Here is a 12,379-nt window from a genome sequence, read left to right on the forward strand (position 1 = left end):
AAGAGGAAACACAGCGCTCCAAGGCTCGGTCCATCACTTTTTGCTGCCTCTTAGCCCCTCCCTCGCATCTGCCTTATGCGAAAACACAAGGGAGAGAGTCGTTTATATTTGCACTAATGGAACCAGTGAAAGCACTGTGTTTTCTGATCCTTATTCTACACACGTAGCATCCACACGTTACACGTTGTCCTCGTTTCCCCCCTCTGCACGACCAATGCTTGCGCCCCCCCCCCTCTCGTTTGAGTGGCATAAGCGCTCCGAACGGACTACAATTCCCGTGATGCCCGCCAGCGGCTGCAAGAGCAGAGCGGAAGGCGTCGGGCCTCCCAGCGGCCGCGAGTAGCAGCTCTATCCGGGGCCTTGGCGCGTCTCTCCTCCTTTCGCGCCGCCGGCTGCCGCTGTGGAGCGGCGGGTCCATGTGCGCATCGAGCGGCGCTGCTGTCCCTGCTCTCCTCCGCGTCGCCGGGCCTCGACCCTCCCGCCATGGATCCCAACACCATCATCGAGGCCCTGCGGGGCACCATGGACTCCACGCTGCGGGAGACGGCCGAGAGGCAGCTCAACGAGGTGAGCGGCAAGACGCCAGCGCGGCCCGGCCCGGCCCGGGGCGGGAGCGGAGCGCGCCAACAGGGGCAACCCCCGCGACCAGGCCGGACGGCGGGCGGCAGGAGGCAGGCAGCCCTAGGCCCGCGAGCGGGCGGGCGGGCGGGCGGGCGGTGGGCGCCGACGGAGAGCAGATTGGGCGTGGAGGCGAGGAACAGCCATGCGGGGCCGGGCGGGGTGAGGGGAAGGCTACGTGCGCGTTGGGTCTGGTGAGGGGAAGGGAGCCTGGCGGGGGGAGCCCTGTGAAGGGTACAAGGGAGGTCACCTCCAAGCTCCGGAGTGAAGGGAAACTTGGCCATAGGGGGGGGTGGGAGAAACTGGGTTGTCGCGCGTGTCACTTTCTCTGTTCACACGCACACGCGGAGGGGCTGCTGCGGGAGGAGGCCGGTGGCAGCAGGAGAGCCGCCCCGCCGCGCGGAGCTGCCTTGTGCGAAACGTGGGCAGGAAGAGGGAAGTAGGCGGCGTGGAGGGAGAGCGGAGAGGCCTTTGCTGGCGAAGTGTGGACGGGGCGGAAGGGAAGGCCTTGCCCGTGGTCGGCCCCGCTGTCAGGCCGCCTTCGCGCTCCCTCCAGCATTGTCCTCAGGCACATGGCAGCCTCATCCAGCCCTGGGGAAAGCGTGGCAGGGGCTGAAGCCGCTCCAGTCCCGCCGCCGCCTCTTCACAGGCAGGAGCGCCCGATCGTGGCACCGACGGAGTTTTTAAACTGCCCCTTTCGAAAAGTGGGTTTTTAAAGCGGTAGCCTAGGATGCTGTTAGCCCATATATGGGCGCAATTTCTGAGTTTTTAGGTTAGGCAAGCTGAAAGGAGGTTGGTGGGTAATAGAGCCCTGTAAGAGATCTGAGACGGTCTAGTAATCAGAAGGGAAAGCCTGTTAAGGCTTTTCGAATTTAATGGTTTCATAAGTAATGCAGCACACAGAGTTCTGCTCCGAACTGTCTGTTTGACTGCTGGTTAGCGAACTTCCTAACTCAGAAACAGTTTCTGGGCTCCTTTCTGTTCAGGTTGTTCCTTGAGACTTGAAATCTGGTTAGGCCAGAGAAACTTTACCAAAACAAGTCTTCTCAAATAATTCCTAAGGAGTTAGTATAAATGCTATAGTTACTATTACTCATAAACTAGTTAACATGCTTCTCAAATTGAAAGGAGTAACAAAACATCAGTATGATGCTGTGTGTTTGAGTGAACAGTGAGTGATGGACTTTCTAATGGCATATCAAACTAGAGTATTTTTATTAAAAGAATAAAGACTAACTAGATGCTAACATTTGGTGTAATTTCAAAAACACGGTGCCTGCTTTGAAAAGTGTGGCATTCTTTTTAAACAGACAACTTCCAAACATAGCCTGAAAGCTTTGAGGCTGCGAAAAGCAGCAGGAGAACGATGGACGAGACTGTTTTTGGCACATGGTTTGTGGGACTTCTGTGCACACCATACTTTCCCTTAGTTTTCCATCGATTAAGCTAACTGAAGATGAATGTACAGTACTAAAACATTTGAAAGACCTACATGTTAAATATTAGAATGGAAGGAGGCTTCATATAGATAGTAAAATTATGCCCAAATGGGCCATCTCCTCATATATTTTTATGGCTGACTGACTGATACCTTATCTGAATTGACTTGGGCCTATGTGGCAACAGTCACATAATTGAGGATGGTAGTACTCTTCCAGTGGCAGCTTGAAGAACTGACACTAGAAGAATCTGCTACCAGTATGCTTTTCATATTCTTTGGTTTGTAATAAGACGGTCATCTGGCCTGTACTACACACATGGTTCAGAACAGATGAAGGTGATTTATTATAAGGTAAATCACTCTTTCTGGAAAGGTAGAATGACGATACCTGAGTCACTGTAGGTAACAATGGTTTTAGAACCCAGAAAGTGTGGGAAGTGACATCATGACATCACTATGGAGGTATAAAAGAGACATACTAATTGGCCAAATAAGACTGGGGCTTGGACTTGTTAACAGATGTGGTCATGTAGCCTGCAGTGTTGAAAATGAAACGATTGTGTCATGGCTTCAAGAGGAATTGGGGAAAGCTGCTTTTCTAGATCTATTTTTATATTGTGGTTTTAAAATTATTGCTGTTTGTGAACAAACCTGTTCAGTCTATTTGTCTACATAGGTTAAAAAAAGTACACCTTCCAATGTTCCATCATATTTTGCTTGTGGTATGAAACTGAATTAATAAACTAACAGTTGCATACAGTTCTAGGAAATATGCTAATATATGACTAATATGCAACATTTTGGGTTTTTTGAATAAAATCTACACATTAATATTGTAGTATCAAAAAGATCACTATTATGGCTGCTACACAACATGTGATCAGCAGAAATTTGGAATTATGGTCATATTCTGCATAAGTGCAAAATATGCTTATAGCTTGAAGCTTTTGCCAGAGGAAATATTGTGATCCAATTGAGTAAAATGCTACATTAGAAGTGGTACCAGTTCACTTAATGGTCTAGAATTGCTTTTTGTGCATTGAAACATGTTATTATATTGTAAGCTTTATTCAGACTTGTATTATATCAGGGGTGGCCAACTTCAAAGAGACTGCGATCTACTCAGAGTTAAAAACTGGTAGAGATCTACCCCCTTTTGGGGGGTTCAGGTCAAAGTTGTTAAGCTTTTTTAGGGAGGAGAAAAGCCCCGTTTTTTAGGGGTTCAGGTCAAAGTTGTTGAGATTTTTTTGGAAGGAGGAAGGCCCATTTTTAGGGGTTCAGGTCAGAGTTGTTGAGCTTTTCTGAGGCAGGAGGAAAGCCCTGTTTTGGGGGGTGAAGGGCTAAAATGTTGAGCATTTTTTAGGGGAGCCAAAGTGATCTACCAGTGATCTACCACAGAAGTCCAGTGATCTACCGGTAGATCACGATCTCCCTGTTGGATGTGCATTTTGAAAAGCACAGCCCATAGTTTTCCTGGCATATGTTTAAATAGCAAAGTCGCCTCTTGTCTGAGCTCTATAGCTAATGGCAAAATGTTAACAGCATTGTTCTTCAAATGTATGTTTTATACACAGTAAATGCATGTTCAGGATTTTTGTCCTGATAAATAATGCCAATAAAAAGATTACAGAGAAGTACTGTGTATACAGGTTGAAACTTTTAATCCTTTTTCTAATGTATATATTAAAAATGTTTTTTTGGAAACTTTCTTGTCATTAGATTTTTTTCTTCTCAAAGTTGTGAGATGTCCATCAATATAGGTAAATAAAATGATTTGTGTATATTGTGCATGCTTTGTTCATTAAGCCTTATTTTGAAAAATGTGCGTTGACCCTAGAGCTTTGTTCATATATTAGGTCATATATTGTTATAAGCAATTCATTCAGTATTTAATGATATTAATGGGTTCTAACTATGGTGCTTGTGGATCTTTGAGTTATGCTTATATGTGGTAAAACGAAACTTCAATATGCTCTTAGTAATGGGAACTAGGTAGCTGATCATGTACAATGATCACCTTATCCATCTTACTCTTAAAATCGGGCTCTCATCTGCTGCTTAACATAGGAATATAGGAAGCAGTCATATATCATGCAACAGTGTTAGTCCATCTAGTTCAATCTTGTGTCATAGGCTGACAGTAGCGCTCTGGGTTTCAGTTGAGAGTCTTTCCTGGCCATAGTTGGTAACATCAAGAAATGAGTATGGGGCCTTTTTCATGCAAAACATATGGCCTAATATTGAGCCACAGGCCTTCACTAAACAGCCCTTTATACGTATGTGACTGGAGTAGATGTCATGTCATCACATCACATTTGAGCAAAATAAAATTATAAGGTGAAATTCAGCAATGCACACCTGCTTGTGCTGTATGACTTCATTTCCTCTCTCTCCCCTTTGTGCTCCAATAATTTGTTCTGGAGGGTTCCCCAAATAGTTTTCAAGTAGATCTTGAGGGCAGCAGTGGGAAGAGAGGATCGTGACATCTTTTTGCTTCAGCAGAAGTGCATTCTTGGGTTCTGACAGTGTTGGATACAACTCATAATCAGTTTACAGCTGGTCAACAACCACTGAGCAGTAGACAGTTGCATCTGGAATGCAGTGGGTGTCCATTGCTGGACTGGTTGCACTTTGGTTGAAAACCATGTATCGGACTTGAATGAGGACAATTATCAGTCTACCATTAGTGCTTGACTGAAGGCCACCTATATATCAGTTTAATGTACATCATTCTTTTTGTAAATCACTTTGAGGTTTTCTGCAGTCAAGCGTTATACTGTACTAGTGTCGCTCAGCCCGTTAAATAAACGGGCACTAGAACATATGTGAGCGCTGTGCGGAGCACCGGATCGAAGAGCCGGTCTGCAGAGTCAGCGCCCAGCAACACCATGCTGGATTGAGGAGGCGATGCTCCGTGCGGCGCTGCTGGGCGCTGAGTGCAGACCAGCTCCTCGATCCAGTGCTCCGCGCAGCGCTGATCAGTGTCACGGTCCGGTCGGCGGGCGTCAGGACCAGAGGCAAGATGGAGGTGCAGAAGCAGGAACAGTGCAGGGCTGAGGGTCCAGCAGCAGGCAGTTGCAGGGTCAAGGAGCAAGGCAGAGGTGAAGGTCTGGGAGTCAAGGAGCAAGGCGTCGGCAAGGCGAAGGTCCAAGGAGCAAGGCGAAGGCTCAAGGAACAAGGAACAAGAAGCAAGGCGAAGGTCCAAGGGTCAAGGAGCAAGGCGAAGGTTCAAGGAACAAGAAGCAAGGCGAAGGTTCAAGGAACAAGAAGCAAGGCGAAGGTTCAAGGAACAAGAAGCAAGGCGAAGGTCCAAGGGTCGAGGAGCAAGGCGAAGGCAAAGCAAGGGTCCAAGGGTTGAGGATCCAGACGTCGGCAAGGCAAGGGTCCACGGAGCAAGGATCAAGACGTCGGCAAGGCAAGGGTCCACGGAGCAAGGATCAAGACGTCGGCAAGGCAAGGGTCCACGGAGCAAGGATCAAGACGTCGGCAAGGCAAGGGTCCACGGAGCAAGGATCAAGACGTCGGCAAGGCAAGGGTCCAAGGAGCACGGATCAAGACGTCGGCAAGGCAAGGGTCCACGGAGCAAGAATCAAGAGGCCAGATGCAACCAGGCAGGGATAGCGTTGCTGTGGCAAAGAGCTGAAGGGAAATGCTGGGCTTTTATCCCTCCCAGTTCCTGCCACCAGGTGCAGTGAGATATCAAGTGGCCCCACCTGGGTGACTACTCCTTGCCTCTCCAGCACAAGCTGAGGTCTTCACCTGTGTGGCCACACCTTGCTGCTCCAGCACAAGCTGAGGCAGGCCCCAGTCTTGCAAAGCACTACAGGCCCCAGAGCCTGACTCCTGCCCATACTCCTGACAGTACTCCCCCCCATAGGGAAACGGGGTTCCACCCCCGGTCATGGCCCAGGCTTATCTGGAAACTTCCGATGGAAGGCCTGAACCTTGGCGGGCGCGTGCACGAAGTCAGCTGGTTCCCAAGATCATTCCAGGGACAACTGAACCTTATCCCCAACCTGGAACGCAGGTCCTTGCCACCGCAGTCGATCCGCTTGCACCTTATAGTCTGCTTTGGCCCTCTCTAGGTGCTGTGCCAGGTCGGCTTGTGTCTCCTGGATGTGGGAGACCCGATCATTGGCGGAAGGCACGAGAGAAGCCGCGGGGGTGCAGGGATGATTGCGTGGGTGGTACTCTTGGAGGGCCCCAAGTTCAGGAGCCTACAAGTTCAGGGGGGCGACGTCCGGTGCAGTGACGTTCCAGGAACAGCCGAACCTTATCCTCAACCTAGAATGCAGGTCCTTGCCACCGCCGTCGATCCGCTTGCACCTTATAGTCCGCTTTGGCCCTCTCTAGGTGCTGTGCCAGGTCGGCTTGTGTCTCCTGGATGTGGGAGACCCGATCATTGGCGGAAGGCACGAGAGAAGCCACGGGGGTGCAGGGATGATTGCGTGGGTGGTACCCTCGGAGGGCCCCAAGTTCAGGGGCCGACAAGGCATAAATGCGGCCAAAGGGTATCTCTGCTCCCGGCTGCAGATCAATGGGGCAATCATAAGTCCGATGGGGGGGCAAAGTCTCGGCCCCTTTCTTCTCAAACACGTCCACCAGGTCCCGGTAGGGCTCCGGGATTAACCGGACATCCGGAGATGCTATTCTGTCAGGGGCAGTCCCCTGTAAGGTGGACGAACTAAGGGCCGGCTGGTGAGGCCTCCCCGGCGCTGGTGGCAATGGAGGTAACACTGGGGGTTGAGCGCAGACATCTTGGCAGAAGGATGATGAAAAAGACAGTGTCCGCTGCGCCCATGAAATGGCGGGGTCATGCCGGATCAACCAGGGACTACCCAGGACCACCGGGAAATTAGGCGTCTGGATCAGGTCAAAGACTAATAGTTCCTGATGTCGGGGCACCACTAGCATGGCCAGCGGGCTGGAACTGCAGCAGGGGCTGCTCAAAATGCTCGAACCTCCCCCTGGAGTGTAGCTACCTGTGTGTGGAGGCTCTGCAGCACAGCAGTGAGGTCCATAGGCCGGGCTCCGTCCATCTTGCACCCTGGCCGGGACGAGGTTTGGCCACAGCAAACTGTCACGGTCCGGTCGGCGGGCGTCAGGACCAGAGGCAAGATGGAGGTGCAGAAGCAGGAACAGGTGCAGGGCTGAGGGTCCAGCAGCAGGCAGTTGCAGGGTCAAGGAGCAAGGCAGAGGTGAAGGTCTGGGAGTCAAGGAGCAAGGCGTCGGCAAGGCGAAGGTCCAAGGGTCAAGGAGCAAGGCGAAGGTCCAAGGGTCAAGGAGCAAGGCAAAGGTTCAGGGAACAAGAAGCAAGGCGAAGGTTCAAGACGTCGGCAAGGCAAGGGTCCACGGCTCCTCGATCTGCTGCTCCGTGCAGCGCTGCTGGGTGCTGACCCGGCACGCCGCTTCCTTGATCCGGCGGCCTGCCGGGTCGGCGCTGATCAGCGCTGCGCGGAGCACCGGATCGAGGAGCCGGTCTGCACTCAGCGCCCAGCAGCGCCGCACGGAGCATCGCCTCCTCAATCCAGCACGGCGTTGCTGGGCACTGACTCTGCAGACCGGCTCCTCGATCCAGTGCTCCCAGGACCTGTCCTTCCTGTCGGCGGCAGGGGGACAGGTACGAAGGAGGAGAAAGCAGCCCTTTCTCCTCCTTACTTCCTCTCCCTCAGCCGTCGAAGGAGACATCCCGGGGTTTGGAGAACCCCGGGACCTGTCCTTGCTGGACACACACACACACGCTCTCCCCCCCCCCCGCCAATGCTCAGTCTGCCCGGGAGTGGCGGATGGCGGCCGCAGGGAAACCGTAGGTGGGGGGGGGAGAGCACGCGCGTGTGTGCGTTCCAAGTCTCTGCGTCCAATCCCTGTGTCCATGGGGCACGTGCAGTAGCGCAAACCCAGGGACACAGGGAATACTGGATGCAGAGACACTTGCACTTTATTATATAGGATAAGTTTTATGAAATCCATCCATCCATCATGGAGTTGTGAGGTTAAACCGGTGTCCTGGGTTCTCTACTTGAAGTGTGAGAGATAAATGCAATAGGTAGCTAAACAGATATGCAATACATAAGTCTCGAAGTTTAGGATGGGGAAAATCTGTAACCCTTGAGCTTCCATCATACCCAACCATTATGGTCATTGATCAGGGATGATGGGAGTTGTAGTTCCAGCAACATCTTGAGGTTCACAGGCTCCCCACCCCAGTTTAAGATTATTGATGAAGTGCATAGTGGTGCACTGTGAATATAACTTATATTGCAACCTCATATGTGTCTGCCTATTCAGACATTATCCTCATTGAGTTCAGCAGAACTTACTTGTAAGTACCGTAAGTGTTGAGAATTGCTTTTCAGTTTTAAAGATTCATATAATTGGTGTGGAGTGTGCCTTTTTTAAGCAATTGAATGCTAATTTTTGCATATTGCGTAGATTCCTACAATGTAAGGAATCTAGAGCACGTTACTTTCTGAGAGCTACTGGATTTCTCCAGTGTAATGTGTCCTCCTAGTCTAAAGAAGAAAAGCTTCAGTGATAGAGAGCAGAGATTTCTTAACACCTCCTCCTCCCTCCTAGTTTATCTCCAGCCTCCACAAAATGTTGGGCTAGTGCCAGCTGTCAAAATTGCCTTTATGTGTACTGCCACAGCCTAGTTTCCTACTGGGAGACAGGAAGCACTATCATTCTTCATTGGGTCCTAGACTCCCCCCTGTCCTGCTAGTGGCTGGATAGAATGCAGAAGAGAAGTTTCACTATCTTCTCTATTGATGAACTAAGAGAGAGACAATTAGGTTGCATTATGATGTAATTTGTGCCACACCAGTGATAAGCCACAATTTTTTCAAGTCTTTCTCTTAGATTGTGAGAATAAAAGGCTGGTATAAAGGAAGGAAAGCATACATAAATGTGGCAATTTGAAATGCTGCTGGACACCTGCATTACAGCAGCTGTTCTGAGGATACTTAATAAGCAGCATGTGGAAGGAAGAAGGAGAAAGAGTGAAAAATGGGACAATGAGAAAGAAAACCTTGAAAAATTAAGTAGCCTCCATATTGAATGTTGGTTAGAAATTAGAATCTAGTCCAGAGAAATCTAGCAAGCATTCATGATGTTCTTGAAAAACAAGTGTACTCTACAGAAGATTAGAATGGAAATATTGATTGAAGTGTTCACCTTCCATTTTATTCCCTGTCATAGCTGCCAAGTTTTCCCTTTTCTCGCAAGGAAGCCTATTCAGCATAAGGGAATTTCCCTTAAAAAAAGGGAGAACTTGGTAGCTATGTTCCCTGTTCTCAGCTTTCCAATTTTAGACTGGCATGTGGTTTATATGCAATACAGTTTAAAATTATTATTTTTTAAAAAAATGTGATTATACCAAAGTCTTCTTGAAGTTACATTAATAAAAATCCCTAAACTTTAATATGGCTGAGGCTGTAATTGTACCTTATTAAGCATTTTCTAACAAGAGAGCTTCATGTACACTGACACAAATAGCAGATGATACAATATCACCTTTTTGCTTGAACTGAATTCCTAAATTAACAGCATCCATTGCATGCCATTTTGCGCCTCTTGCTTTAGCGTGTTTGCATTTTCCAGCCTTGCAGTTTGTTTACAAGGACAGTTTTTCTGTTTGTAATTCTAACAAGTTAAGTAACGCAGCACCTTGGAAGAGAGCAATATTTCCATGCAGATGAGATCAGAAGCACAGTCTCATTTTCTCTCAGTTATGGCTTACCAAGACTGCATTTCTAAGTTAGTAACAATTATAAAACAACAACAAAGTCTGATGAATGAATGCATCCTCTATTAAATAGAAGTGGTCAGCTTAAAGCTAATGCATCTTTTTGCCAAATTTGTATCAGTAGCATGATTATATCACACCTCTTTAGGTAGCATATTTGAACCAAGATTAGATTGTTCTGGGTTCATGCTGTTCTGCTGAATAGGTTTCTTTTTATGTCATGCCTGTTTGTCACTATGCCATTTTTTTTTTATATTGGCAGTGAACTAAAAGTGAGTCACCAGTGAGTAGTTCATTATGTTCAAACAACTTGGATTTGTAATCGGCTCCTAAGATGACTTGGCTTTGTCTGGTGGTTAAAGGGAAAATATTTTACAATGAGTTGTCCTAGTTTCTCCATACACACATTGAGGGCAAATGGTGCTTTTGAAAGGTGTGATGAAACAATCATTCTGCTTTAGAAACTGTTCTTGCCAGTACAGTAGAATCTACTATCTATACATGCCTCTAGTAAGAGAAGAGAGAAAAAGTTGTCACCCGATTGATCCATTAAACCAGGTGTCTTGCCCTGCAGATGTTGCTGAACTGCAGTTCACACCAGCTCAAGCAAGCATAGCTAATAGTCAGCGATGATGGAATATATAGTTCAGCAGCTTCTGGAGAATCAACAATTCCCTACACCTGCACTAGACCAAAAATAGTGGCCTATTTGAGCATATTTCAAATTCACCAGAACTCTTCAGCAGGCTAGATGTTATGGAAAATATATATAGAAGGAGGACATATTATTGAATGTGATGAAAAACCAAAATATATAGTTTGCAATAAAATGGAATAAATATTGTGCAGATTTAATTGGGTTAGACAGTACCTAAGTGGAGTACTGATGGCAGTCCTTACACTAGCAAAGCTGAAGATGAATTTTAGATGAATGAAATGTGTAGTCAAAGAGTAGTTCCACAATGCAATAGAATAACTTGTCTCAACCATAGGACTAAGGCCCCTTCAATGTTAGGTGGCAGAAGGTGATCTTTTTCCAGTTCTTTATTTTCTTTCCTGGATGGTTAATTTGGTATTGTACAAATTAAGAGTTTTAGAAAGATGCAGATTAATGGTTTCATTAGAACCTAAACTACAGTTCTTGATTTATCAGTCCGGTTGTAGCAAGGGTGACAGCTGTAGTGGTCACAACACCATGTTATAAGAAAAAAATGCTCCTTTTCCCTTATGGGGTATTCCAGAGCCCATTTAGAGCCCTTCTAAGGTTCCCTTTCTGCAGGAGAAAGTAATAGAGGCCAACAGAGTATATTGAGAAGCAAAGCGGCTTGCTGATCAGAAGGTTGGCGGTTCGAATCCCTGCAATGGGGTGAGCTCCCGTTGCTTGGTCCCAGCTCCTGCCAACCTAGCAGTTCGAAAGCACATCAAAATGCAAGTAGATAAATAGGAACCGCTATAGCGGGAAGGTAAACGGTGTTTCCATGTGCTGCTCTGGTTTGCCAGAAGCGGCTTTTTCATGCTGGCCACATGACCTGGAAGCTATATGCCGGCTCCCTCAGCCAATAATGCAAGATGAGAGCGCAACCCCAGAGTCGGTCACGACTGGACCTAATGGTCAGGGGTCCCTTTACCTTTACCCTGTAGCCCAAGACCACACCTCTGAAACATTAGACATACATCACATACAGCAGCGGAAGTGGTTTACAGCAGAAATCATGTTCGCCAGGATACCTAATAGTGGTCACTGATTGTATTACCTGGGCAATCTGGCCATTCTTTTGTGATGGTCAATACTTTAGTTCCTGAATCCAGGTCACAGGCTCACCCTATTCATGCACAAATGCGCCTTAGCATTTGCAAGCAAAAAGATAATGGGAAGGCTTTCCCCATTTGCCTAGCTTACTGCAGAGGAATATTTGAGGTCATTGGGAGAGTCAAAATGGTTTCAGGATTGCTCTCCCATACTATTTCAGACATATGGGGACATGGTGTGTGTGTGAGTCTTTTAAAAGAGGCCCCATGGAACATGTGTACTCTGTATCCACGGGGCCTCTTTAAAAGGACTCACCCTGTATAAATTAAATGCACCATGAATGTGTGTATTTATGAATATTAATATTTATTCTATATTTGAGACCTTAAAATTCTTACAACAATCAAAAGATACATGTGTTTCCACTACAGCTGACACCTTTGTTGCAAGAGGCTGATAATTGTAGTTTGGACTCAAATGAAACTAAGGGTTTAGGCTTATAGCCATTGATCTGTATACTCTTCCCCTCCTTCAATACTCAACCTGTGATTTTCCTAAGGTGAGTGCTGGGACTTCTTTAAAAAGGTGCAGGCAGGTGCTTGGAGATGTATTTTTCTTTTCAATATTTGCTGCTAATTGTGTGTGTTTATAGGGCTAGGGATTCTGAATATCTGCTTGATACTGTTATGTCCCCTTTAAAATCCAGTCTGAGTGGCTGTGGGCATTATCTCTGCTGCCATTCCCTATTTGTAGCAGGACTTTTAAGAACAGTTTCTCCTCTGATCTCTCTGGAGAAACTTTTAAAGTAAACCTGGGAGTCGTTAGC

At 47.4% G+C, this 12,379-nt stretch overlaps 1 protein-coding gene across 1 annotated transcript in view; it reads left to right on the forward strand.

Moving 5' to 3' along the window:
- Positions 1-384: 384 nt before the first annotated feature.
- The window catches only part of IPO7 (importin 7), a 41,517-nt gene continuing 29,522 nt past the window's right edge, over positions 385-12,379 (forward strand). Inside the window, exon 1 of the mRNA XM_035119415.3 lies at positions 385-567. Coding sequence (XP_034975306.1) covers positions 484-567 — 84 coding nt within the window. The 5' untranslated portion in view covers positions 385-483. The remainder of the gene's footprint in view (positions 568-12,379) is intronic.

This window comes from Zootoca vivipara, chromosome 1 (genome assembly GCF_965207765.1).
Source record: "Zootoca vivipara chromosome 1, rZooViv2.hap1.1, whole genome shotgun sequence".
NCBI lineage: Eukaryota > Metazoa > Chordata > Lepidosauria > Squamata > Lacertidae > Zootoca > Zootoca vivipara.